Source organism: Drosophila grimshawi, unplaced genomic scaffold, assembly GCF_018153295.1.
Source record: "Drosophila grimshawi isolate 15287-2541.00 unplaced genomic scaffold, ASM1815329v1 contig_1367, whole genome shotgun sequence".
Lineage (NCBI taxonomy): Eukaryota > Metazoa > Arthropoda > Insecta > Diptera > Drosophilidae > Drosophila > Drosophila grimshawi.
Genome location: NW_025062889.1, coordinates 7,888,425 through 7,911,643, shown reverse-complemented (window position 1 = coordinate 7,911,643; position 23,219 = coordinate 7,888,425). Strand labels below are relative to the sequence as shown.

Sequence of the window (23,219 nt, the reverse complement as noted above, 5' to 3'; positions counted from 1 at the left end):
TTGTGGCAATTTTGAACGCATATTTTGTTAGTTATACAAAAGGTTGCTTTTTTTATTAACACTAAACGGAATTCTTAGATGTGTGTTTATGTTTTGTAATTGCGTAGGCAAATAATAAAGAGAAAACTTTTTATGTGATTATATATACCAAACCGATTTTCAATTGGAACAATTAAGCACATTAGCATCAGATTGCTACTTAAACGCACAAAATGGTTAGATTTCATTTGTAATATTGTTTAAGCTATTTGTTTAAAAAGTCGATCGGTTACTCAGAAACCCTTCTGATACTGTTTCGTCTCCATGCGCTGCTGGAGCAGCTCCAGCTGCCGCTTGGCCTCGCACTGTGGAAAGTTATTCAGATCGTAGTACTGAGGCGCCAAACTAAGCAGCCACTCCGCTGGAATAACGCAAGAAGAAAATGTGATTAGCTATGTGGATAAAAGGGGAATTTGAGGCCACTCACGCTTCACATCTGTCACTGTGCGTATGTAGTTTTTCGTGGTCAGCACAAACTCATTGTAGATGACCCAGTCGGGCTTGTGGTCCAGACATGTCGACGGATGTAGCTGCACATTCTGGTTATCCTTGATGGTCAGATAGTGACCAGTTCGCTCCAAATGCGCTACCTGCATAAAGAAGCCCTGCACCAGAGCCTTGCGTATATTCACATAGTAATCCTTCGATGTGAATTCTGTGCTGGAGCGCTTTAAATTGAAACGATCCATAATTCGCGCCAGTTGCTGACGCACATTGTCGGCGCTCTTGAGTGATCGGAAATTGATAAAGTTCTCGTAGCACCAGTTCGGATCCTCGCTGCCTATTAACGGATTGGACATATTTATATATATATTCATTTACATCGATATGTAGGGTATTAGTTAGTTAGATACTCACTTTGCTTGAAGGCATGATAGACATTCAGCAGCGTTAGATGATCCCCATCGATGTGTGCGAAGCGCATCTTGGCCTCGTCGGCCACCTTCTTTGCCTCATTCGGTCGCACGAAACATTGTGGCACTTTTATGTTGATGTTTGAATTGGTGTGTTTTTGTTCGATTAAGCGCAAATTCATAACGTATTTTTTTCATTTTTTTTTTTACATAAACAAATAGATTGTGCTTGCATTTTGTCAGCTAGGCAATCTAGAGGCTTGATTTAAAGATTCGATTGCATTTGTGAGTTGCATGTGCGTTCAAAGCCAGTGGCAGTTATTAAGCTAAGTAGGCGCTTTTTTTAAATATTATTTTTTTTAATACTTGAGAGTGTGCCACGCATCACATTTCAATGTTCAATAAGGAAATGTGCGCATTTGAGGTGGAACACGCACGTGCAACTTTGCTTTAGTGTTGAATGCAAAGAACAAATAAATTGAAAAAACTTTTTTCTTTGCACTAGAAATAACATTAAATGGGGTGCGGTCAAAGTACGTCAAAGTAATTGTCAGGAAGACTTAAGTAATAATTGCACAAACCTATTAGCTGCAAGTGGCTTGAAACTTGAATCTTTTGCGCGCCACTTGCAGCTAATGTCGTTGTGTTATAAATAGCAAGACCCATCCTAAGCAAAAGTAAAAGCTAGCTACTTTTCAATTTAAGGGACAACCCAGACAACAACTGACTTGTAAAGTGAGCATGCTCAGCTCTACAACTATGGAAGCTCAACTTAATTACGGAGCGCATTTAGTTAGTGCCTCACCCGACAGCATAGCCGTTATTGAGAGTATCTCATTGGAGCAGTTGTGCTGACAGCTGGCTATCAGCATTTTGGCCAATTGTGGATCCAGTGGAAACTCGGACATGACTGCGCCCAAATCAGTCAGATTGCCATCATCGTCGAGGGCGGCCAGATAGTTGAGCAGCTCTAAGGCACGCATAAGCGTTTCGGGCGCCGGCGGATCCATGAAATCAAAGTGCACCAAATCATCAATGCCCAGTTTCTTGAGCTGCAGCACAACGGTGCCTAATAAACAAATCAAAATTAATAAATGAAAGTCAGAGAAAAAGGCAAATGATGACCTACCCAAATTGGAACGCAAGATTTCTGGATATGTGTTGTCCTGCATTTCATTTTTGAACGCCTTCTCCGTGTACAGGCGGAAGCATTTGCCCGGCCGTGTACGTCCAGCACGACCCGCCCGCTGCTGGGCCGATGCCTTCGATATCGGTGAGACGAGCAGACTCTCGACACGTATGCGTGGATTGTACACCTTTTGCTTGGCAAAGCCCGGATCAATGACAAACACAACGCCGTCAATGGTCAGTGATGTTTCTGCAATGTTTGTCGATACGACAACTTTGCGGCCAATTGCGCCATTTGCATTTGGTGGCGGTGCCGCTTCGAAAATACGCTGCTGCAGATTCGGTGGCAGCGTTGAGTACAATGGGATGCACTTCAGCTCACCGGTCTCCGAGCCCAAATTGTCAATTTCGCGCTTGATGCGTTTGCATGCCTCCTCGATCTCCTCCTGGCCCGTGAGGAACATCAGAATGTCTCCTGTTTGGCAGAGATTATCGATTATTAACTGGGCTCATGGTAGTAGTTTACAAATTGGAATGCATACCTTCAATTTCCTCGCACATGTGTATCTGGATGACTGTACGGATGGCTGCCTCTAAATAGTCACGCTCTGGCTCTGGTGTGTAGAATATCTCGACGGGATGCGTGCGTCCGGGCACATTCATAAGTGGGGCATTGTCAAAGTACTGCTGGAATTTGCCAGCGTCGAGTGTCGCCGACATCACCACCAATTTGAGATCATTGCGCTGACGAATGACCTCCTTGAGCACACCCATCAGTATATCGGTGGCCAGTGTACGCTCGTGCGCCTCGTCGAGCAATATGACCTGATACTGATCCAGCATGGGATCCGACATCGCCTCACGCAACAGCATACCATCCGTCATGTATTTGAGCAGCGTTTTGGGTGACGAGCAATCTTCGAAACGTATAGAGTAGCCGACCTCCTCGCCGAGATTCACATCCATCTCCTCGGAGACACGCTGCGCCACCGACATGGCGGCCACACGACGCGGCTGTGTGCAGGAGACCCCCTTGCGTCCTTTCGACACTGCAAAGTCCACACACCATTGCGGTATCTGTGTCGTCTTGCCCGAACCCGTCTCGCCCACGAGCACAATGCACTGATGCTGACTGAGCAGTCGCATAAAGTCCGCTTGATACTCGAAGACGGGCAGCGATATGCGCTTCTTGTACAAGTTTTGATAGCGGGTCGAGTAAGGCTTGTGTGTGAAGGGATTCATCGTTGGAGGCTGTCCACAAGAACATAAAAAATAAATAACAAATTAAGTATGAATGTTTTTATTAGTGGCTGGAATATCTTGAAACTCACCTGTTTGCTGGGCACAAAGCCGCCTAGAATTTGGGCAACGGTGCCAGCGGCTGAATTAGTTGCCGCCGATGAAGAAGCCTCCGATTCCCTGCAAATGGCCGATGGAGGTAAACGTTTTGGTTAAAACTGCGCATTAACTGAAAATCGCTTGTTGCGACTTGTACTCACTTCTTGGACTTGTTGGGGTATGTCTCGCCCACTTCAATGCGTCGCTTCGACATCTTTTCGGCTGGTTAAAGTGCACAACTCGTAGCAAACAATTTATGCACAAAAAAACACGCGCTGAAAAGCAACGTGAAAAGCGATAAATACAACGAGGGGTGACTGCAACTATCGCCAGTGAATTATTGAACAGATTATCGATTGTTTTTTAAATATTTAAATGTGAGGCGTATTCCCTCTCTGTTGTTTTGTCGTTGCAAACGTATAATTGATATCAAATTAGGCACATTTGTATACACAGAATATTCCAGGTTGTGTAGAGAGAATACATGTAAATGTATAGTTATTATTTCAAATGCTTATATTCTTACTTATTTAAGAGTTCATGCTTGTGCATCCTTTTAAACTTAACTACAATATGAACTTACAATTTCGGGAAAATATGGAAATAACAAAATACGACATTAATCGATACTAGCGATGATTCGACGCTGTCACATATCGATAGTTGTTGTTAGTGCGCAGCATTATCGATTCAGCAGTTTTTGCAATAATTTTTTAAGATGTGCGAAACGTACACAAAAATGCCCAATTCAAAGTGAAAAACGGTTGCCAAAGCGACATCAAACAATGGAAATACCCATTCAAGTGGCTGTGCGCATTTATCCTCACACACAACTGCTCAACAAGTCCAAGCAGAAAGCGCCTAACGACGATGGCGACGCAGCAGCAGCAGCAGCAGACAAACCGCAATCGGAGCTCATCTCCCCGACTCCCCCACCTGCCCCATCGTCCCCTACACCAACACCACCAGCACCACCGCAGACCACATTAATTGATGCGAACGGCAACAGTGAGCTGCATACAAATGAGCAGGAAGATGCGGACGATGCCAATGGCAATGGCTGCTGCGTGCAAGCGATACCAATCGCCCTCTCGGCACTCGGCTTGCCCAGCGCTCTGCCCGGCGGTGCGGGGCTGGACAGCATTGCGGCGGGCCTAATACAGGTGGGCGCCCACACCATACCCGTGACACATGCGCTGCCCAGCAGCACCACACAGTGTGAAGTCTACCACCAGACGGTCTTCCCTCTGATCAGTCTGTTCCTGGAGGGATTCGATGCTTCGGTGGTCACATTTGGACAGCGTGGAACAGGCAAAACGTTTACGCTCTATGGCCATGGCTTTGAGTGTGTCTATGGCGAGGCGGATCAGGGTGTCGTTCAGCGTTGTGTTAGGGAGATCTTTACACACATTGCAGCGCATTCAGGTGGGCAAAACAAAACAACTACTTATGAAAACATTTATTAAATACAATCTCAATTTTAATACAACTTTATCTTTTCTCTTTTGTTTTAGATCGCACCTATGCCGTCAATGTGGGATTTGTGGAGATTTGCAATGGCGAAATTCGCGATCTGCTGGGCATGGGCAATGTGCACTGCACCAATGTGGAGGAGGTTTTCCACTGGCTGCACTTGGGCTTGAGCAACAAGCAGCAACAGTCACCAGCGCACACGCTCTTCACGCTGACGCTGGAGCAGCAGTGGGTGTCCAAAGAGGGCATGATTCAGCATCGCTTATCCACGGCCAGTTTCTCGGATCTGTGCGCCAGCGAGCGTTGGGGTGAGCCACCCCCAGGACATCCACGCGACGCCGGACTGCAGATGCTCGAGCAGGTGGTGAACACACTGACCGATCCGAGCATTATGTATGGCGTCAATGGCAACATACCCTATGGCCAGACAACACTTACCACACTGCTCAAGGACTCGTTTGGGGGTCGTGCCCAGACTTTGGTCATTATGTGTGTGTCGCCGCTGGAGGAGAATCTGTCGGAGACACTTGGTAATCTGCAATTTGGCTTCAAGGTGCAATGCGTACGCAACTATGTCATCATGAACACCTTCTCCGATGACAATACGCCCATTTCGCCGGAGGCATTGCCCAATGATACGGCATCGGCAGCCACAGCTGCTCTCATTGCGGCCGTTTCGACACCCAACGGGGACAACTTTGGCCTCCAGTTTGCGGCCAGTCAGTGGTTCAAACTGGTCTCCAATGCCGAGGGACTCTTTGCCAAGTGAGTGGATGACCAGAAACTGAAGCAGCTCATCTTGATAACATTTTTTTTTTATCTCTCAGGCTAATGGGTTCAACTGCTGTGACAGAGCTGGAGAAGGAACAGATCGAGGAGTGGCTCTTCTTGAAGCAAGAGTGCGAGGATTGCCTCAGTTCCAGTGAAGCGTTGCGCAACCAGAAGGCGCTGGTGCCCATACAGGAGGCCGAGGAGCCCGAGGAGTCCATCAGTGAGCCGGAAACCTCCTGTCAACAGAACTCAGACAATGACACCGACAATGAGTCACAGCGTCCCGATCTCGACGAGAAGCTCGACAGCCTCATGGTTGAGTTTCGTGAGAAGACGAATGCCCTGATCCAAGCCAAGCACGAGGACTTCATGCTCAAGCAGCCCAAAGCGGTTATGCACAGCCAGGACAAGGAACGCGAACCTGCCACCCAAGAGACAGCCACTCAGCTGGAAAAGTGTGATGAGCGAAAAGCCAGCATTGGTGGTAAGTTTAAGAAAGGGTTTAAACTTGAATATATAATTGAACTATTATTATAAAAAAAACCAACGGAGAAGAAATCCCCACAAGAAGTGCGTCTACCTACAAGAGGAATATTATCACTAATCTCTCCCACATTCAATCCCTTCAGGAAAAGTATTCACTGTTTTCACTAATCTGCGTTTTTTCTAATCACTTTTAGGACGTCGCCGGAGCATACAGCCGGGCGCCAGTTTGAGCAGTGCTGAACTGGCAATGCTAAATCGCGTTGCCTCCCAGCAGGCAACGGTTGGCGCTGAAGTTTCGCCCGAATTCGATCCGCTGGAGAGTGCAGCAGCAGCAGCAGGCGCTGGCAGCGTTGTCGCCACTGCCACCGCTGCAGGAGTCGGTGCTAATGGACCCATTGAGCAGGTGCAGAAGAAGCTGCGCAAATTGCATGCGGAGATTGAGGGACGGCAGCGACAGTTGAAGGAAATTGAACAAACGATGCAGCTGAAGCAGAACATTATCAGTGAGCTGGTGAAGAATCGAGAGACGCGCACCCATGCCAAGCAACGATTCCACAAGAAAAAGGCTAAACTGGATGCGGAATGCGAGAAGGCCAAGAAGCATCTGGCCAAGGCGCTGGTTCAGGGCAAGGAGAAGGCGGAAATTGAACGCTATGGTGCGATTATAGCGCACATCGAACAGCGACTGCAGGATCTCAGCTCCATGAAGCACATTGCAGGCGAGAGTGGCCAGAAGCTGAAGAAACTGCAACAATCCGTTGCCGAGTCGCGCAAACAAATCGACGAGTTGCAAAAGAAACTGAAGAAGGAGTGCAAATTGCGGGATCAGCTGGAAGCCGAACTCAAGAGCCTGAAGGAGGCAACACTAGTCAAGCTGGAGCCGAATCCCGATCAGCTGAAAGCGGTGCAGGCACGGATCACCCACCTGGATCACATACTGCGCGAGAAGTCCGAGAATCTGGAGCAGTGGGATGCGGGCGAACAATCCCCCGCCCAACAAGAGAGCCTGCGCCACGAGATACGCAATCTGCGCCGAACTCGGGATCATCTGCTCGAGCAGCGATGCACCCTGGATCGCAAGCTGAAGCGGGACAAAATGCTGACGCAACGGGAGGAGCGCAAGCTGTTGGAATGTGATGAGGCTATCATGGCCATCGATGAGGCCATCGAGTTCAAGAACGAACTGATCTGTGGCCACAAATCCATCGATTTGTCCACCGAGCGGCAGCAGCGCGAGAAGGGTGAACAGATGCTAATGGCACGCCTCAACAAGCTCTCCTCGGAGGAGATGCGCACTCTGCTCTATAAGTATTTCGTGAAGGTCATCGATCTGCGGGACTCCTCACGCAAACTGGAACAGCAACTGGTGCAGTTGGAACGGGAACGCGACGCCTGGGAATGGAAGGAGCGTGTCCTCTCGAACGCAGTGCGTCAAGCCCGACTCGAGGGTGAACGCAATGCGGTGCTTCTCCAGCGTCAGCACGAAACGAAGCTAACGCTTATGCTGCGTCATCTGGCAGCGGAAACATCGGCCAGCTCTGCTAGCTATGGCGAACGTGCTCTGGCTCCAACTGGTGCTGGTGCCACGACCAGCAGCGATTTCGACTACGAACTGGACTTTTACAAGGCGGCGGCGGCTGGCAATAATAATAAGGCACTGCTGAAGGCACCGCCTGCTCAGGTTCAGGTCAAACCCACCGTTCTCGACAAGTACAAGGATAAGGAGCGTAGCAGTGGCCGCAATATCTTTGCCAAATTTCAGGTGCTCACACGATATGCATCGGCAGCAGCTGCTGCCGCGGGTTCATCATCCACGGCGGATGAGTCGACAGCGTTGATTGAGACAACAACAACCACAGCGGCGGCGGCAACAACAACAAAATCAGCAACAACAACCACAACAAAAGCAGCTGCAACAGCGACTACGAGTGGAGCAGCCACTTCAAGCAAGAGCAAGGAGAGGGCGCTGGTCAGTATCAATCAGGATCAGCTGAAGCGGTTGATGCCCGCTCCGACGTCCACAAAGGTGACGCGACAAAAGAATAAAATTATTATACAGGATGCAACGCGTCAAAATTAGAAAAAAAATACCCACGAATTTAGCGCTTAATTCAACAGACTCTCTTCAAAGAGAGTGGGAAAGAGAAACAGAGAGAGAAAGAGTAGATGCTCGCTTGGCGATCAACAGTTAGTTGTCATATTTCTCTGATAAATGTAGCACACATACACGCATCTCATTCGAAGTCTCTCTTAAGTAGGATTGGATATCCATCAAAAGTCAACTGTAAATGCTCTCTTCTCACTCTCTTCATCTCTTTGATATATGGATATATGTACTGAAGAAATACGTCCACACTCAAGTCACAAATAGACTTATTATTCACCATGGTTTTCTGACTCTCAACTGCAGCATTTAAATACACTTAAAAAACAAAGGTCTCCCTTCGACTGGCTAAATGTAATAAAGACTTGACAATTGTTACTTAAAATACTCACAAAACTCAGCAATCCCAATACAAAAATGGAAATCGCAAATAACTCGCTCAAAATGTAATACTTAAGTAATTAATGGAATCTCTGCGTTTTATGTACATACATTGTACATCCTTATATACATATATATTAATTTAAGTTATTTAGCATTTTCGCATTTACTTTATGTTTTAAGTCTCAGTTCCAGCAAGTGCTATTTATTAGTTTTATATTTAGTTTTTTAAATAATTGTATTAATTAAAGTGTCTTCCCCAAACTGACTCATTTACGAAGTGCTCAAATAACCTCAGAAATGTTAAATATGTATATCTTTATCTTCCCATCCAATTAAACCAAATCTCAGTAAATCTCAGCATTTGTCTTTATGTTATATATATATATCTATATATTTACCCACAATTTATTCATATAAAAATACTTACAATATATTTGTAGTTATATGTAAGTGACTGTATGTCTTCTGTATGGTAAAAGCATTTAGGTTGTGTTTGATTTAAAAATTAACAATGCGAAGAATTATGAGTATAATGCATATATGCTTAATATCAAAATCATATTCCGAATAAAAGTATTTTAACAAAAATATTGTTTGGCGTTTAATTAAACAAAATTTGTTTCAGAGTGCAGAATATAAAATAAAATATAAATATAAATAACACATATTGGTATGACTTTTTAATCTATTATAATTTATTTTCATTTAAAAAGGTCCACTCTAACAGCAAATAAATCAATTACCCTTTTTGTTACAATTGTACCACGGATGTGTATCTTTTTATTTCTAGTAATGGCTGTAGTGAATAGAATACATTTAATAGCCGTTACATAATTATTTCGTAGCATATTTTTACTAGCTGACCTGAGCGCAACATGTATTTTCTCACACACACACGCACGCACACACGCACGCACACTGATATCAACAGGTGTCCCCTCATAATATCCCAGCTAAATTTCCCAAACAAATACCCCTACACGCACACACTCAGAGGGCAATGTAAACGAACACGAGAGTGCAGGCCGGCCGCTCTCGACTAACAGCTAGTCATAAAGGCAATTCAGTCTGGTTTGGACCGTCGAGAGATCACTGTCGAACATATCGAGAGTCGGAGCTTACGTCTACGTTAATTCATAGTGTGTGTGCGCCTCAGTTCGTTTGTGTCTGTGTACGTGTAGTTGTGTGTGGCTACACACACCGTTTACGGTCCGCGGTACTCACACCCCCGCAAACCAGTTTTGCTTGTGGTGGTTGGTTCTGTCGGTAAGCGCGCTTTGTGTGTGTGTTTGTGAAAATAAAGTTAAATAAAATGCAAAAGCAAAAGCAATAAATAAAAATAATACAAATCTAAAAGCAGAGCACAGCGCCAAAAAAAGGCAGCAGCGTCTGCTGTTGTTGCAGGTTATCAGCTTTTTTTGTGCAGAGTCGCCACAGCAGTGGATTAGTGGCACCCTGTTATCAAAATTTGCTCACAATCAAAAGTGATTTGTGCTTAAAAAATAACTAAATCGAATCTAATCAAACCACAACTCGCCTAAACGGTAAGTCAACATTATTTAACGGTCTACTTTGTAGCTGTCTGGCTACTTCTTTGTCTGTTCATATTGTTATTGTTGTTGTTGTTGCTGTTAGTTTCACACCCACACCCACACCCACCCCTCCAATTGCCCCCTACAAGCCCAAATTGAGTGCTTTACTATTTGTGCCATAAATTTGGAATTTGTTTTATTTTTGACGAGCTATATTTTGTTAAAATGGCACAGCTTCCTATTGATTTTTCGCCAGGAACTAAAGTTTTCCCTTTGGCGAAAAACAATTTTGTTACATTCTGCACACTCACACACCCTCACACACACACTCACACACACAAAAGGGTGTGTACTGTCGAATTGCAATGCGAATGTTTCAGCAGCTGTTAAACGCATTTCGACTGCACAAAATGACAGAAATTTAAAAAAATTATAAATTGTAATATTCGCTGTGCTGTTTCTGCTAAGAATTCGCTGTTATTTCAGACATTTTCATTTAGAATTTGGCATTTTGCTAAAATGCTCTTTGCGTGCATTTGTTTGGTGAATTTTTTTTTTTTGCGCATGCGCTTTGCATTTCACACACAGCAATCAAAGCAACTCTGCGTTGTCCCTGTTTGCGTACGTGTGTGTATGTGTGTGTGTGTATGCAACCTGAGCCTGAGCCATGGTTTTGTCTTGGTCTTTGTCAGGTAGTTTTTCCCTACTCAGGCAGGCTGCGGCCCTTTGCCAAACACTTCATTTTGAAGCATCTTTTCTAAAATCCTTTTTCCATGTTTCCATGTGGCACACATACGCGCAGCACTCATTGTGCTCAGCTGCTTATGTGTGTATGAGTGTCTGTGTGTGTGTGTGTGTGTATCTGTGTGAGAGCAACCCTCAACTGAATAGAAAACTCGTCCCGTTTGCTGTCAGCATCTCAACGAAATCCTGTGCAGCTGTCGCTTCGAACAGTTTTTTCCACGTATAGTTTTCTTTATTTTATTTTGCAAGTGTTGCGCCTTTCGGCTGCCTTTCGTCCTTTTCGCCTTCGTCCTTGTGCCTGTCTGCAGGAGGTCTGCATTTCTGCAGGTCGTTTCCTCATTTTGGCCTCTCCTTAGTCATCGTCATTCTCATGTCCTGTTGCTAGGCGGAGTTTTTGGCTGCTGCTGTTGCTGATGCTCATTCTGCGAGTAGCTTCTTCAATTTGTTTTTGTTACTCGTCTGTGCTTATTGATTTGCTTTAAACATGTGCAATGCATATCAAATTTTTAACGCCCTAAATTTGCATAAGTCGCATAAAATTTGAATAAATATAAATTGTATATCCATAATATATATTGAAATATAATTTGTAAGATTTAATTTTCTTGAAATTAAATTTTGAAAAGCATTATTTTAATTATCTTAAATTTGACTTCATTTGAATTATATTTTTTATTGGTTTTCTTTTGGATGTCGACTCATATTAATTAAGATGAAATCAAAACTAAATATTTAAATAAATTAACGTCAAAAGTCTATTTGGATTTTTTAATAGAACAAATTTTAAAAATGTCAATAAACTATTGGCGTCCTTTTCAGAATTTATGATTTTCTCATAAAATTATTTGCAGTTTGTTTTTTTTTGTAAATGTTCTTCAAAGAGCTTCTCCTATCTTCCAAGATGTTCTCATCCTTTTTTCCGCATCCTTGTGAATCACAGCTACGTCAGGTCAGAGCTGAGTAAATAGAAAATATTGATTTTGACTGCTGCATAAAATGTCAATGGCCATTGGCCAAAGGGTAAAGTGGGGAACGGAAACACAAACCGGTTAGCCAAATAAGGCAAGGCAGTCAAACAAAAGTAGTCGATTTTTGTTGCTGTTGTTGGCCGTAAGTGCACTTGACTCTCAATTAGGCGCAGCATGCAGCAAACCAATGGGTCACTGAACATGAGAGTATGGACCATGGACCATGGAACAGAGGCAAACTGGACAATGGGACGGTTGTTGTTCCTTTCCGGCTGATGACGAACGATGGACGGATGCGAATGCGAATGTGGATTGACCCTGCAGCAGGCCACTGCACTTTGTGGAGCAGACATCCTCTGCTCATCCACCCCTCTCTGATTTTGATATGAGAAAAAAAAGCATTTCGCTGCAGTAAATTGCAAAATTTATTGGCTCGACAGGCACCCTAATGCACTGACAGGCATTTTAAGTTGCCATCCGACGGAAAAAGTAAAACAAGAATGAGTAATAAAATTTGTAATTCGCTGATGTTACCACGCGATTGAGGCTCTCTCGGTTCCGCCCAAATTAAATTGAGGATTTGAATGTCACTTTGTAAAAATGACGAAAATTTTAAATGCCTTAAATATTGCGTTGCACACAAAACTTTAATTTCCGGGAAGCAGATTATTTATTTATTTTATGAATGTGAATTTTGTGCTATATAAGACACATTTAAAATGTCTTTAAATTTAAAATTCTACTTGGCTTTCATAGTTTTTTAATTACTAACAAAATGCACAGAAAATTTGTTAATTTAATGTAGAATAATGGGTAGAACTGTGTAGTTTATGGATATTGCCTGCTGATGACTGATTACCAGATGTTTTCTAAATTGAGACTGGCAGTTTTTGGCATATGTTTAAGCATTGTATCGTTTTGTCTCTCATCCAATGCTGTAAAGTCGGCAGCTGAATCATGTTCAAGGCAACAGATGATGCCTCATAACAAATTTGATGGGAGCAGCACAGGATGATATGTTGTTATTGCTTACCACACTCAGAGAAAAATATGGCCTGGAATAAATTTAAAATTAATTTATAGAAAGTTCGATTTAAAACCGAACTGTCTAAAATGTAGGGTGCAAGTTTAATTTTATGTGTGCGAGTTTTTTCATTTAACAATACGATATAAATATCTAGTTGGGCAGTTCTCGAATGTGATCAGATAGATGTTGTAGTCAGTGAGTTTTTCCACCCCACTATTTGCTACCAGCTATCTAGAATATGGAAATTCTCTTTCCCACCCTAAAGTCGCCTGCGCAGCTGTGCAACTGCGTCGTAGTCCAACCAGAACTATTCAATTGCGTTGTTAACTTCCCTGGTTGGAGTTCATTAAACCAATTCGAAAGCTAACATTTGTTTAGGCTGATCCTCCCTTCATTTTACTGGCCACGTGCCAAGTTCAGCTGCTGCGACTGCGCCTGCTACCTCCCTCCTTCGTTGCAACCCTCTGACAACATCAAATCATAAACTTGAAATACAGATGGAAATAATAGTTGTAGTAGAGTGTAAAATAAAATTCATTAGCTGCTCATAAAATAAAAGTTGAGCATCGAAAATAAAACAAGAGACGAGAGCTTTTGGCATTTGATCAGAATTTGGTTGCTGGGGAATAAATCCACTTAAGTTTTAATTAAGCGTTAAAAAGCGAACAAATTGTCGCTGGAATTCATAGATGAATGTTGTCCAAATCTTCAGCTAAGCTAAAGACACATGCCAAGACAGACGGCAAGACAAACAGACACACAAACAGACAGACAGGCAGCTAGTTCGAAGCTGTTTCACGTTCCATGTTGACATCCATGTCCGCGTCTATGGCAAGTTCATGTTGTCGTTGAGTCTATCGTAGGCATATGTCAAACTGAAACACAGACAGTCCATAGAAATTGATAGATATATATGTAGAAAGAAAAACTCGTGTATGTGTTTTGTGTGTGTGTGTGTGTGTGTGTGTGTGTGTGTGGAATCGTGACTTCCTGCCAGTCATAAAGTTTTTAAGGCACGCGAATGTTTTGGGTGGAGGTGATGGGAGGCAGGAGGGGAGATGATGCCTGATACTTTATGGATGACAAAAGGCGCAAGACGACATCGAAGTGGATTTTCTATAGCCCCGTTGCCAACCATTTGGCCATTTGAGGTTTAATTAATGACATCCACCAGCGTGAGTAGTTGCATTTTCCACTTTCAAACACCCTCGCCGAGGTTATTATAGATATGATATGGGATATATAAGAATATATTTTCAAGAATACAATTTGGTGTAGATTCATATTACTACTGCAGACGGAATTTGTCGTAGAAATAGAATATACAAATTGACATTAACAATTTTTTATTTTAGCTAAGTTTGATCAATATTCAACGGAGAAAACATTAAGCTATATTTTAAGTTTTTAGAACTTGACAACAACTATTTTGAGTGAAGACTTTATTTAAGCTCTGGTTACTATGTAATATCATATATCATACAAACGTTTCATTAAAAATGAAACTTAATTAGTGAAACTTGATTAATGCTGTCATAGAAATTCTTAAAATTCGACAATATTTACTTTTAGCAGGAACTTTTTAAAAGATACATATATCATTGACAAGGGTATTTAATCTTCTGCATCTAGACAATAACTCTGTTCCCTTCTATGCTTTCTGTCTATTTTTCTTTTCGCTAATCGTTTGTATGGCTTTATAAACAGTTGGCGTTGTCGCAAGTTCCGCGTCACAAGTCTGCGGGTCTCTAATGCGACTGCCATATGTGGCATCAATGCGGACAAATTGTTTGGCGCGATTACTTTGATGGATTTACATAAATGTATTACGCTTGCCGAGGGCGGGGCAGGTTGTCAAGTTGAACTGCAGTGTGAACTGTGACCGAGCAGCGCCCATAAAATGTTGTGGCTTAACAGATTCATAAATAAATTAAAAGGCATTCGTATTTGAAAATCTAGAAATGTGAAATTTACGTTTGATACCATTTTATTGTAGCTTCTCAGTCAAAGTTTTCACATCTCCTTTCCTCAAATATTTTATAGACAGTCTGTCAAGTTTTTCGAGCTTGTTACTATTTTAATATCATTGAAATCCGATTGAGGTTAAGGACCACACAAATTGATAGCTTGCCAGCCCCTTCCGCCCACATTCACCTATCAGTTTACACTGTGCAACGTATTTTGCAATAGCAATTTTGCACGTCCAGCAGGTTGTGCGGGCTCTGACGAAGGTTTATTTATTGTTGTGCTAAGCTCTGCTTCGAGGGGTTGTCAATGGGGTTGTCGAACGGGTTGCCGAACGGGTTGTTGAGGGGGTTGCTGCTTGCCTAATCAAATTACTTGCATTTCATTAGCACTGGAAAAGTAGTCGTTGTTGTTGCTGTTCTTTGCAAGCTTTGTGAATTAAAATCGATGCTTACATATTACACACTGTTGTAATTAAAACCTGCAACGGGTTAGAGAGAAGACTGAATAATATTAATATTGGGCACACTGAGAAGAATATGTGTGTAAGCCTTAGTGATTTCATGGTATCTCCGAATATGGGTTGAATTTCCTACGATTTCTTATATTAAAAAAATTATCAAATAAAAAAAAATCAAGTTAGAAATAATTTCTAAAATATTTAGTTAGATTTACTCAATTCTAAGACAATTATTTTTCCCACTGTACAATACCCAGATGATCTTTGATTATATTGGCTATAAAGTGAATCACATTTTTAGCTAAATATTTTGTTAGCTTGAACATTCCATTCCAATTACACACTAGCATCTACGGAAGTCAATTTTTATTCGCTATCTTAACCCCAACAATATTATTATATTTCTCATTGCAGCAGCTGAGTCACCGGTTTAACTCCTAACCTCACCAACCATCGCGGTCGCGTGTGTGCCTATAAAGGGTGTTTATTTGTTCGTATAAAAATCGATACAGTCAGCGGCCAACCCCGAGAGGAATACTAAAAGAAAACAGAAGAATACCGAACAGCCTACAAAATGGTCAAAATGATACCCAACGAAGGCCTTAAATGGCTAACACTGTGCGCAGCTGTTGCTCTTCTTGGTGAGTAATTTTTCATGATTCTTCAGTGGAAAATATATTTTACAAATGTTCACTTGAGACAGCACTTGAAAATCTGATTGAAATCCATGCGTCAAAACAAAAAGATTCTGAACGACAAATATGATTAATAGATGGAATAACAAACCAAAGTTGCGTATACTCATAATTTTCCAAAATATAATTTATTTCTCTTGAAATAATAACATACAAAAAATGTAAACAGAGTTATCTTAAGACAACAAATTTTGTTATGAATTAATGCTGTCGAAAGTGATATTTAAGCTTTAATAAAACTCAATCAACTCTTTCTTTATTTGCGGCTAGAGTATACAAATAGAACGTTAGAAAAAGCTAAAATCAAAATATACATTTGTTGGAATTGTGCAATGTTTCTGTTTTCAAATTCTTGCCTCTGTTTGGACGGTTTAACTTTTGGGTTGTGTTACGCTTTTCTTTTTGTTTTATCTTGTTGACATGTTCTAAATAACAGACAGTCTGATGAACGTTTACAACTGCTACACATTATTAATTGCGCTTACATTTGTTTCACTGTAGCTGCTCAGAATGTTTGCTTTCTTGTTATATGTACTCGACGGGCTCGTTCAAAATCCATTCCTATATTTTCTGTATCTGTGCATTACTCTGCCTTAAGCAGCAGATAAACTGCAGTTCATTGCCTTTGCTCTGCTAAATGAAAAAATGATTTCATACGCTTTGTAATTAGTGCTACAAATACCACTCTTTTGATGGTAACTCTTTAGTGGGTCAAATTGTACGGAATGTATGCCTTTAAGTTAGTCAGCATGCAATGTAGATAACATTTATAATATGCATGTTGTGTAGTAAGCATTTACAATGCAAATATCATTAATTGAAAATAATTAAATACTGGCGCATTTATACTGAAACACTGAGTAATGCTGAATACTGAATTGGCGCATTTCTGAATCTGATTTTCCAACCTTCACAATACGCAATTGATTGGTTCAAGCATTTGACCCGCTCCGATACGATCAACAATGAATTTGATTGTCTCATTTGCCATAAGCGGGCTCTATTTAATTTATACAGTTTTTGGAGCGTCTGCTTTCAATTTAAGGTCAGACAGCTGTAACCATCATACCTTGTTTGATATTCATAAATTGTACGCAAAACAAACGTATATGATTGCGGCCCACGTGGCGTATGCTTAATTTACATTAAATTAAAAATGAGGAAAAGAAGAATTCGTCCATTTTGCGAACAAGCTATAAATAAACAAGCCCAAACGAGGAGCACAAGAAAACTGCACAAAACATAATCCACACAAAAATGTGAAAAAAACTATAAAAAAAAATGAAACTTTGTGGGTCGCGTGTTAAAATTAAATTTTCTGTCGAGTTGTGAAAAAATAAAATAATTAAAAATTTCATGCGCATTAATAGTTATGTGATTGTACATGTTTGGAATGTAAAAAAGAATTCGAAACAAATTAAATGCGAATGTAGATCAAGCCCAATAAAAATAACAATACAATTTATAAAACATTGTAAAAATAGCATGCTAGAAATATAACAATTTTTATTCAAAGCTCTTCAAAAGCCAGCACACTGTAAGATACAAGATGCAAAGTAAAAGATACAATGCTACAATTATTTCTGTCGAGCTTGCGCTGATTGTGCGGGTCATCATTCAATTTAAATTGATTAAAAACATTTTGCGCCAATTTTGCCTCACAGCTGTGTGTAGACAGAGCAAAATGTAAACAAGCTTTTATCACAGCTACAAATAGAGGCACATGTATGTAAACATATTTATACATATGTATGTAACATAGTAAGCTAAATGCATCTTTTATTTTCGTTGGCTGCAGCAACGCATTTAATTCGCATTTAATTCAATTGGTTTGAAATTCAACTCACAGACTCACAAATGGTAAAATCTACAGGAAGCGAACAATTTACACACAGCGCGAATAAAATGAATAGAGACTAGCATAATATTTAGAGGCTTATCACGAATGTATTCATGTATTCAGCTGAATGAATGTGAATTAATTTCTTTCGCTGTTAATGACATTTTAATGGTTTTTTATTTTCTTGTCAGTTTTATCTTGCTTATTCTAATTGTAGGGGAATTCTTATTCTAAATTCTAACTGGCAGTTATATTCACTAAAAATTCTTATAAGATAATGAAAAGAGTTTAGAGAGTACTTTGGAAATAAAAATCTTTTAACAATCTGTACACAACTAATGCTTGTATAGCTAATTGTTAGAGATATGATGACATCTTTGTTTGGGACTTATCTTAACTTAGGTAAGTATAAGGAGAAAATGAAAATGAGCAGTTAGAAGCTCGTTAGCCGCAAACAGCAAGAAATTACTAAGCTTAATTGATTTTGAGCATATTTAGCAAACAATGGGGGATCTTCTTACCTGACCTAGAAAAGTTAACAAAAAGCACGTCGTAACAAAATATATTAAGCTTTATAACCATGTTTAGAATTGTAGATTTTCAGTTGTGCTTAATATGTGGAGTATCCCATTAGTTTTTTTGGCGCAATCCACCGATCATGGCAATAGTATTGTAAGTCTTCTGGAAGACATTACGTAATCCCAAAGCACTCATAAATTGTCTTCAATAGAACGACATGCCTCAAGTGCGAGATGAGAATGAGAGACGCTCCACACGCACATCAGATCGCATAAGATCAGATCAGATCAGATCACTGAACCTGGGCTACCCAAAAAAAAAAAGCCATTTCCGTTAGACCAACACAAAAAGGAAAAACTGGGAAGGAAGGGGCTAACAGCAAAGAGAAGAGCCAGAGTATAATTACAAATGATTGATGTGCACTAGTCGAGGTACCGAGAGGCAAGCTGCCAGTTGGAATAGATGCCCCCACTTATGAGGATTGCCGACGATGGAGGCATATCACACGCGGCGCTTGTCCAAATAACATAAGCAACACACTGACAGACAAACAGACAGACAGACCGACAGGCAACGGGATCGGAAGGCACTGCACAACATCCACGGAGGAAGAGAAGCAGCTGCTGCAGCTTTTGATTTTTCTCTTTTTTCCTATTCATGATTTATTTTTAATGGTTCTCTCGAAACGTGTCTGTGTGCCGGCGTGTTCTTGGTTTATTATTAGTGATTATGCTTGTGCCAAGTGGCGAGGAATTGTCGAAACAGCCGCAGAAATGCGGCCTTTTATGTTTGCCATTGCCAACGGCAATGGAGCTGAGGATCTGACTTAGACGACATCATCGTCATTATCATCATTGCAGTTGCCGTTTTGTGGGCCAAGTTTTGTGCATTTCATTGTTGCCTGCAATTTCATGTCATTAATTTAAAGTTGTTCGTAGACGAAACAATAGCTAAGCCCAGAGTCAAGTTGAGCCCATTTATAATGGCGTGAAAAGCAGCTGCGCGACGAAACTTTGACTGTGTATAAATATATTGTAATATCTATTTGTTTTGTGCTTCATAAATTCCTTGAAAATCCTCATCAGACACCAAACAGTGTCAGCATCAAAGAGTCACTGTCTTGCATTCTTTGGGCCATTAAAAGCATTTGTCATACATTTTGTTCGAGCTCATTAATGCACTCGCAACGACTTTTAAGTATTTCTATAGACAACCCAGATATGTCTTATATATATTTATATACACATATATGTTTTACGAGCTGCTGCTGTTGAAAATGCATCACTGGCAATTTATGTTGTCTGTATGCCTCGAAATATTTTTAGGGTAAGATTTTGAGGCACCAAAGTTAAGAGCGTGTCGATTACGTTGTACAGCTTCCCATTAAAGTGAATAAGAAAACTTTTTTTAAAGACTTCGGGGCTTATAAATTTCAAAAGTCAGCAAGTATTAATAATTTTTCAACTTTGCTCTGTTTATTCACCAAAAACAAATCACAAATCCTTTCCATTACATTCTCTCTCCCCTCTGGGTAATACTTGTCTGCAAAGATTTCACTTAAAGTAAATCCAAAATATATTTATGTACACAAGGAGATGCGCACATTTGTTTTATGTGGCACATACTTTAAAAAAAGACACACTCTTCGTGCGGCAATAACAAAGTGTTTGTTGTGAGCACGCACTTTTCCAGCCAACCCACATCACTCCCAGGGCTGTTCTATAACAATTATTTCCCCCTGCTGTCTATCACATCATCATTGTCGACACTCGGTGGAGAAAAAAAAAGTACAAGAAGAACTTGCCCACAAATTATTGTACTTATTTTGTGTCTCTGGGTATGTCGGCGCATTTAAAATCATTTAGAGAAATGGCGCGCTGTTGCCGCTCTTCACCCAAGCAAGCCCCTGGATTGTTGGAGCGACTAGGATGGGGAGAACTGAGAAATGTGCTTCCGCTCCTTTTTCTTCTCGGGTGTTTGGGTTACACAGGGTGCGTGTGTGTGTGTTTGTTTTCCTTTTCGAGTTATGTATACGTAAGTAAAGTGGATATTAAGTAGATACTCTCTCTCTCTTTATAGGCATCCCTAAGCGTTTTTCTTCCACTCAAAATTTATAGTGTCAACCGAAGACTTTTATATTTAAATAAATGAGTAAATAACAATTAGTTTCGAGAGTTTTTTAGTGCAAGATTTCTTGAGAATCACATCAAAACGATTAAAAAATGCGATAATCATCAGGGCTTTTGTGGCCAGCACACACTAAATATTAAGTTTCTTAGCTTTTGGGTGTTGAATAATGTGGCGTTAAATTAAAAAAGTTTTATCTGTGCAACGACGCAAAGGAAATCTCAATAGTCATCTTCATTAACAATAAGGTAGTAAAGAGAGGGAGACAGAGACAGAGACAGACAATGAGAGACAAAAAGAGATTAACACAATTTTTGGCGCCCCCATCAAAATGAATCAAGTCATAATTTGTAAAAATTTTTGATTGCCTCGCCCAGAGTTGCGAGCGAGGTGACATTTATCAGGCAGACATTATCTACATACGTACGTCCAGGCATGCCGTAGATCTCCCTCCCCTATGTGTATAAAAAAGTATATATTTGTATACTAGAAATATGCATGCACACACTTTTGTATATGAAAACTGAGTCACGTTTTTTGCTGGGAGCTGCCAACTCGCCGAGTTTTTTTGTATTATTATTTTTTATCGCAGCTCTGTAATCTGGCTAACGAGCCACAGACAGGCAAACAGACAGCCCAGGAGAACGACAAACGATTCTTTTATTTAATGTTTAAGTTATTTAAAGTTCCATTGCTCGCGTGTTTATTCTTCGTTTTGTCAGCGGGCCTTAATTAATGCGACGACGACAAGAACGTTTCGCGTCTTGCTTAATATGCAAAGTGCGTCTGGTTTGCTTCTTTTCAAGCAGCTTCATGTCTGGTCTGGTCTTTAGCTATCGCTACCCGACAAGTTGGCAGCCCCCACTTTATGGCCTGTTTCCCGCAGACTCTTGACACATTCCCATACATAAGCCAAAACCCCTCAACCAGACACGTGCGTGGACGCTGCTCACGATTCATGTTGTGCAACAACGCATTCTATTTGGTTTACAAACCACCCTCTCTTTCTTCCTGTCTCACTCTCTCTGTATCTCTCCCTGTCTGTGACTGCCACCCCCACAACTCCCACTCATACTGGCCTGTGCAGCTTCAGTCCTCGTCTCTCTTAATAACATTTGCAGCCGTTGTCGTCATCACAACTCTGTTTAAATTGATTATGAGCAAATTTTGTAATAAGCTTGAAACATTGTTGATAAAATAATGACACTCAAAGTTACATTTAAAAAATAGGTAAAACGTTTTTGAGTTCGAAATTCGATTGATTATTTTTTTTTTTTGCAAATCATAGAATAAGTTTAAAATCTTATAAAATCGAGTACTAAGAGCTACATAAAAGATGACAACCTTAACTGAATCCTTGTCGGCTATGTTTAAAAAAATCTTCAATGAATAACTGCTTTCTTCAAATATTGACTATATTGAATTCGCTTAAATTAAGATTGTCATGCTAAAAAATGTATATAAAATATTTTGCTCAATAGCTTTGTTGATATTATTTTCGGTGTAACTGCTGTTCAGAAAAAACAGCTAGCTCATCGTCAAATGTAGTGCATAACGAGATTCCACCTGAGACTTCTCTCTCTCTGTAATTGACTGACAGCTGTCTGTGTCTCTCTCTCTCGCTCTTTCTCTCTCTCCCTCTCTCTCTCTCTCTCTCTCTCTCTCTCTCTCTCTCTCTCTCTCTCTGTATCTTTCTTTTGCTCTACCCACTCCTAAACGATGTCACACTTTGTGCGCTCCTGTGGCTTTAACGGTGGCATACGTGTGTTGCCTCGGTCCAGATACTTGGTTTAGTACGTGTATCTGCCGCTGCCTTTGTATTTGTAGCTGTTTCTTGTCACTGTGCCATCAGCAGCGCGTCGCCAGCCACAAGGTGGACAGGTTGCGGTTTCAGTTATCATCATCTGGCTTGCGTTTGACTCTAATTGAATGCTGAATGGGCGGCGAGTTGTCAGAATTGCCTTTTGGGCCCGTTTCGCGTAGGTATTGAATAAAATTTGGTCTCACGATTTGGCTAATTGCATTGCGGCCAAACACTTACATTATTTTGTGTGGGTCTTAGCCCCGAGACGAATCTAATGAATGAGTGGGCAATAACTGACTAAAAAAATTGCAAGAGCTTTATTTACTCTCAATTCTTGCACTGTTTGGCGATTCTCGAACAGCTGTCGAACAGGTTTTCCAACTCGCTAGCATATGTTTGTTTCGATGCGAAGAGCTCTCAAATAAATACGTTTGCAATATTTATGAGAAACACAAAATTATACGAATCATAAGTTCAGCATAGACCCAAACAAACTAATCCATTTCCCATAGAAATGACGCCGGAATCGCGTGTTAGGCAATGGACCTGTGACCTGTGAACTGTGCGTGTTGAGTAGTTGTATTTGTGGGGCGTACTGTGTTTGCTGGGCGTGTCAAAAAACCATATGTGTGTGCCCATATATTGCCTATTGAACTTCAGCGCTTTGTTTTTATTTGACAGGAAATTATTAATTTCTTATTTCCTTTCAGGACCAGGCAGCACCTTTCATAGGTGGGCGTAATTGCGTGTTCTTTTGGGCATTGAATGGGTATGGGTTAATTAGGTGAGGTTGTTAATGGATGGCTGTAAACAGACACATACTTATAAGTATTACATAAGGTGTGACAGGTCACGGGTTTGGTGGATCACCAAATAAAAACCAGGAACGAAACATTAAAGTTTAATAATTATGTGCTCGTGTTTTGCCTTGGTTTCAAATGGGGAAAATAACTTAAATTAA

General features: G+C 41.0%; 3 protein-coding genes across 4 annotated transcripts in view; 2 read left to right on the top strand and 1 right to left on the bottom strand.

The window, feature by feature from the left end:
• Window positions 1-177: 177 nt before the first annotated feature.
• Window positions 178-3,688, bottom strand: LOC6560567 (putative pre-mRNA-splicing factor ATP-dependent RNA helicase PRP1). Of its 2 annotated transcripts, XM_001986031.3 has the most exons (8): window positions 3,521-3,660; window positions 3,353-3,440; window positions 2,564-3,272; window positions 2,023-2,496; window positions 1,699-1,962; window positions 898-1,020; window positions 467-820; window positions 178-400 (listed from the first exon to the last, which is right to left on the bottom strand). In XM_001986031.3, exons 1-8 carry the CDS (start codon window positions 3,571-3,573, stop codon window positions 273-275), a joined length of 2,193 nt encoding a protein of 730 aa, XP_001986067.1. In that variant the 5' UTR covers window positions 3,574-3,660; the 3' UTR covers window positions 178-272. The 2 variants fall into 2 exon arrangements, with proteins under 2 accessions (XP_001986067.1, XP_032590081.1); XM_032734190.1 differs by lacking the exons at window positions 178-400; window positions 467-820; window positions 898-1,020 and adding an exon at window positions 1,043-1,152 and having other exon boundaries at window positions 3,521-3,688.
• Window positions 3,689-4,079: 391 nt separating this feature from the next.
• Window positions 4,080-8,681, top strand: LOC6559128 (kinesin-like protein costa). Its single transcript, XM_001986030.2, has 4 exons — window positions 4,080-4,784; window positions 4,874-5,597; window positions 5,660-6,087; window positions 6,284-8,681. The coding sequence occupies exons 1-4, from the start codon at window positions 4,145-4,147 to the stop codon at window positions 8,167-8,169; spliced, it is 3,678 nt and encodes a 1,225-aa protein (XP_001986066.1). The 5' UTR covers window positions 4,080-4,144; the 3' UTR covers window positions 8,170-8,681.
• Window positions 8,682-9,698: 1,017 nt separating this feature from the next.
• Window positions 9,699-23,219, top strand: part of LOC6559127 (Down syndrome cell adhesion molecule-like protein Dscam2) — a 67,518-nt gene continuing 53,997 nt past the window's right edge. Inside the window, exons 1-2 of the mRNA XM_043214607.1 lie at window positions 9,699-10,121; window positions 15,688-15,914. Coding sequence (XP_043070542.1) covers window positions 15,848-15,914 — 67 coding nt within the window. The 5' untranslated portion in view covers window positions 9,699-10,121; window positions 15,688-15,847. The remainder of the gene's footprint in view (window positions 10,122-15,687; window positions 15,915-23,219) is intronic.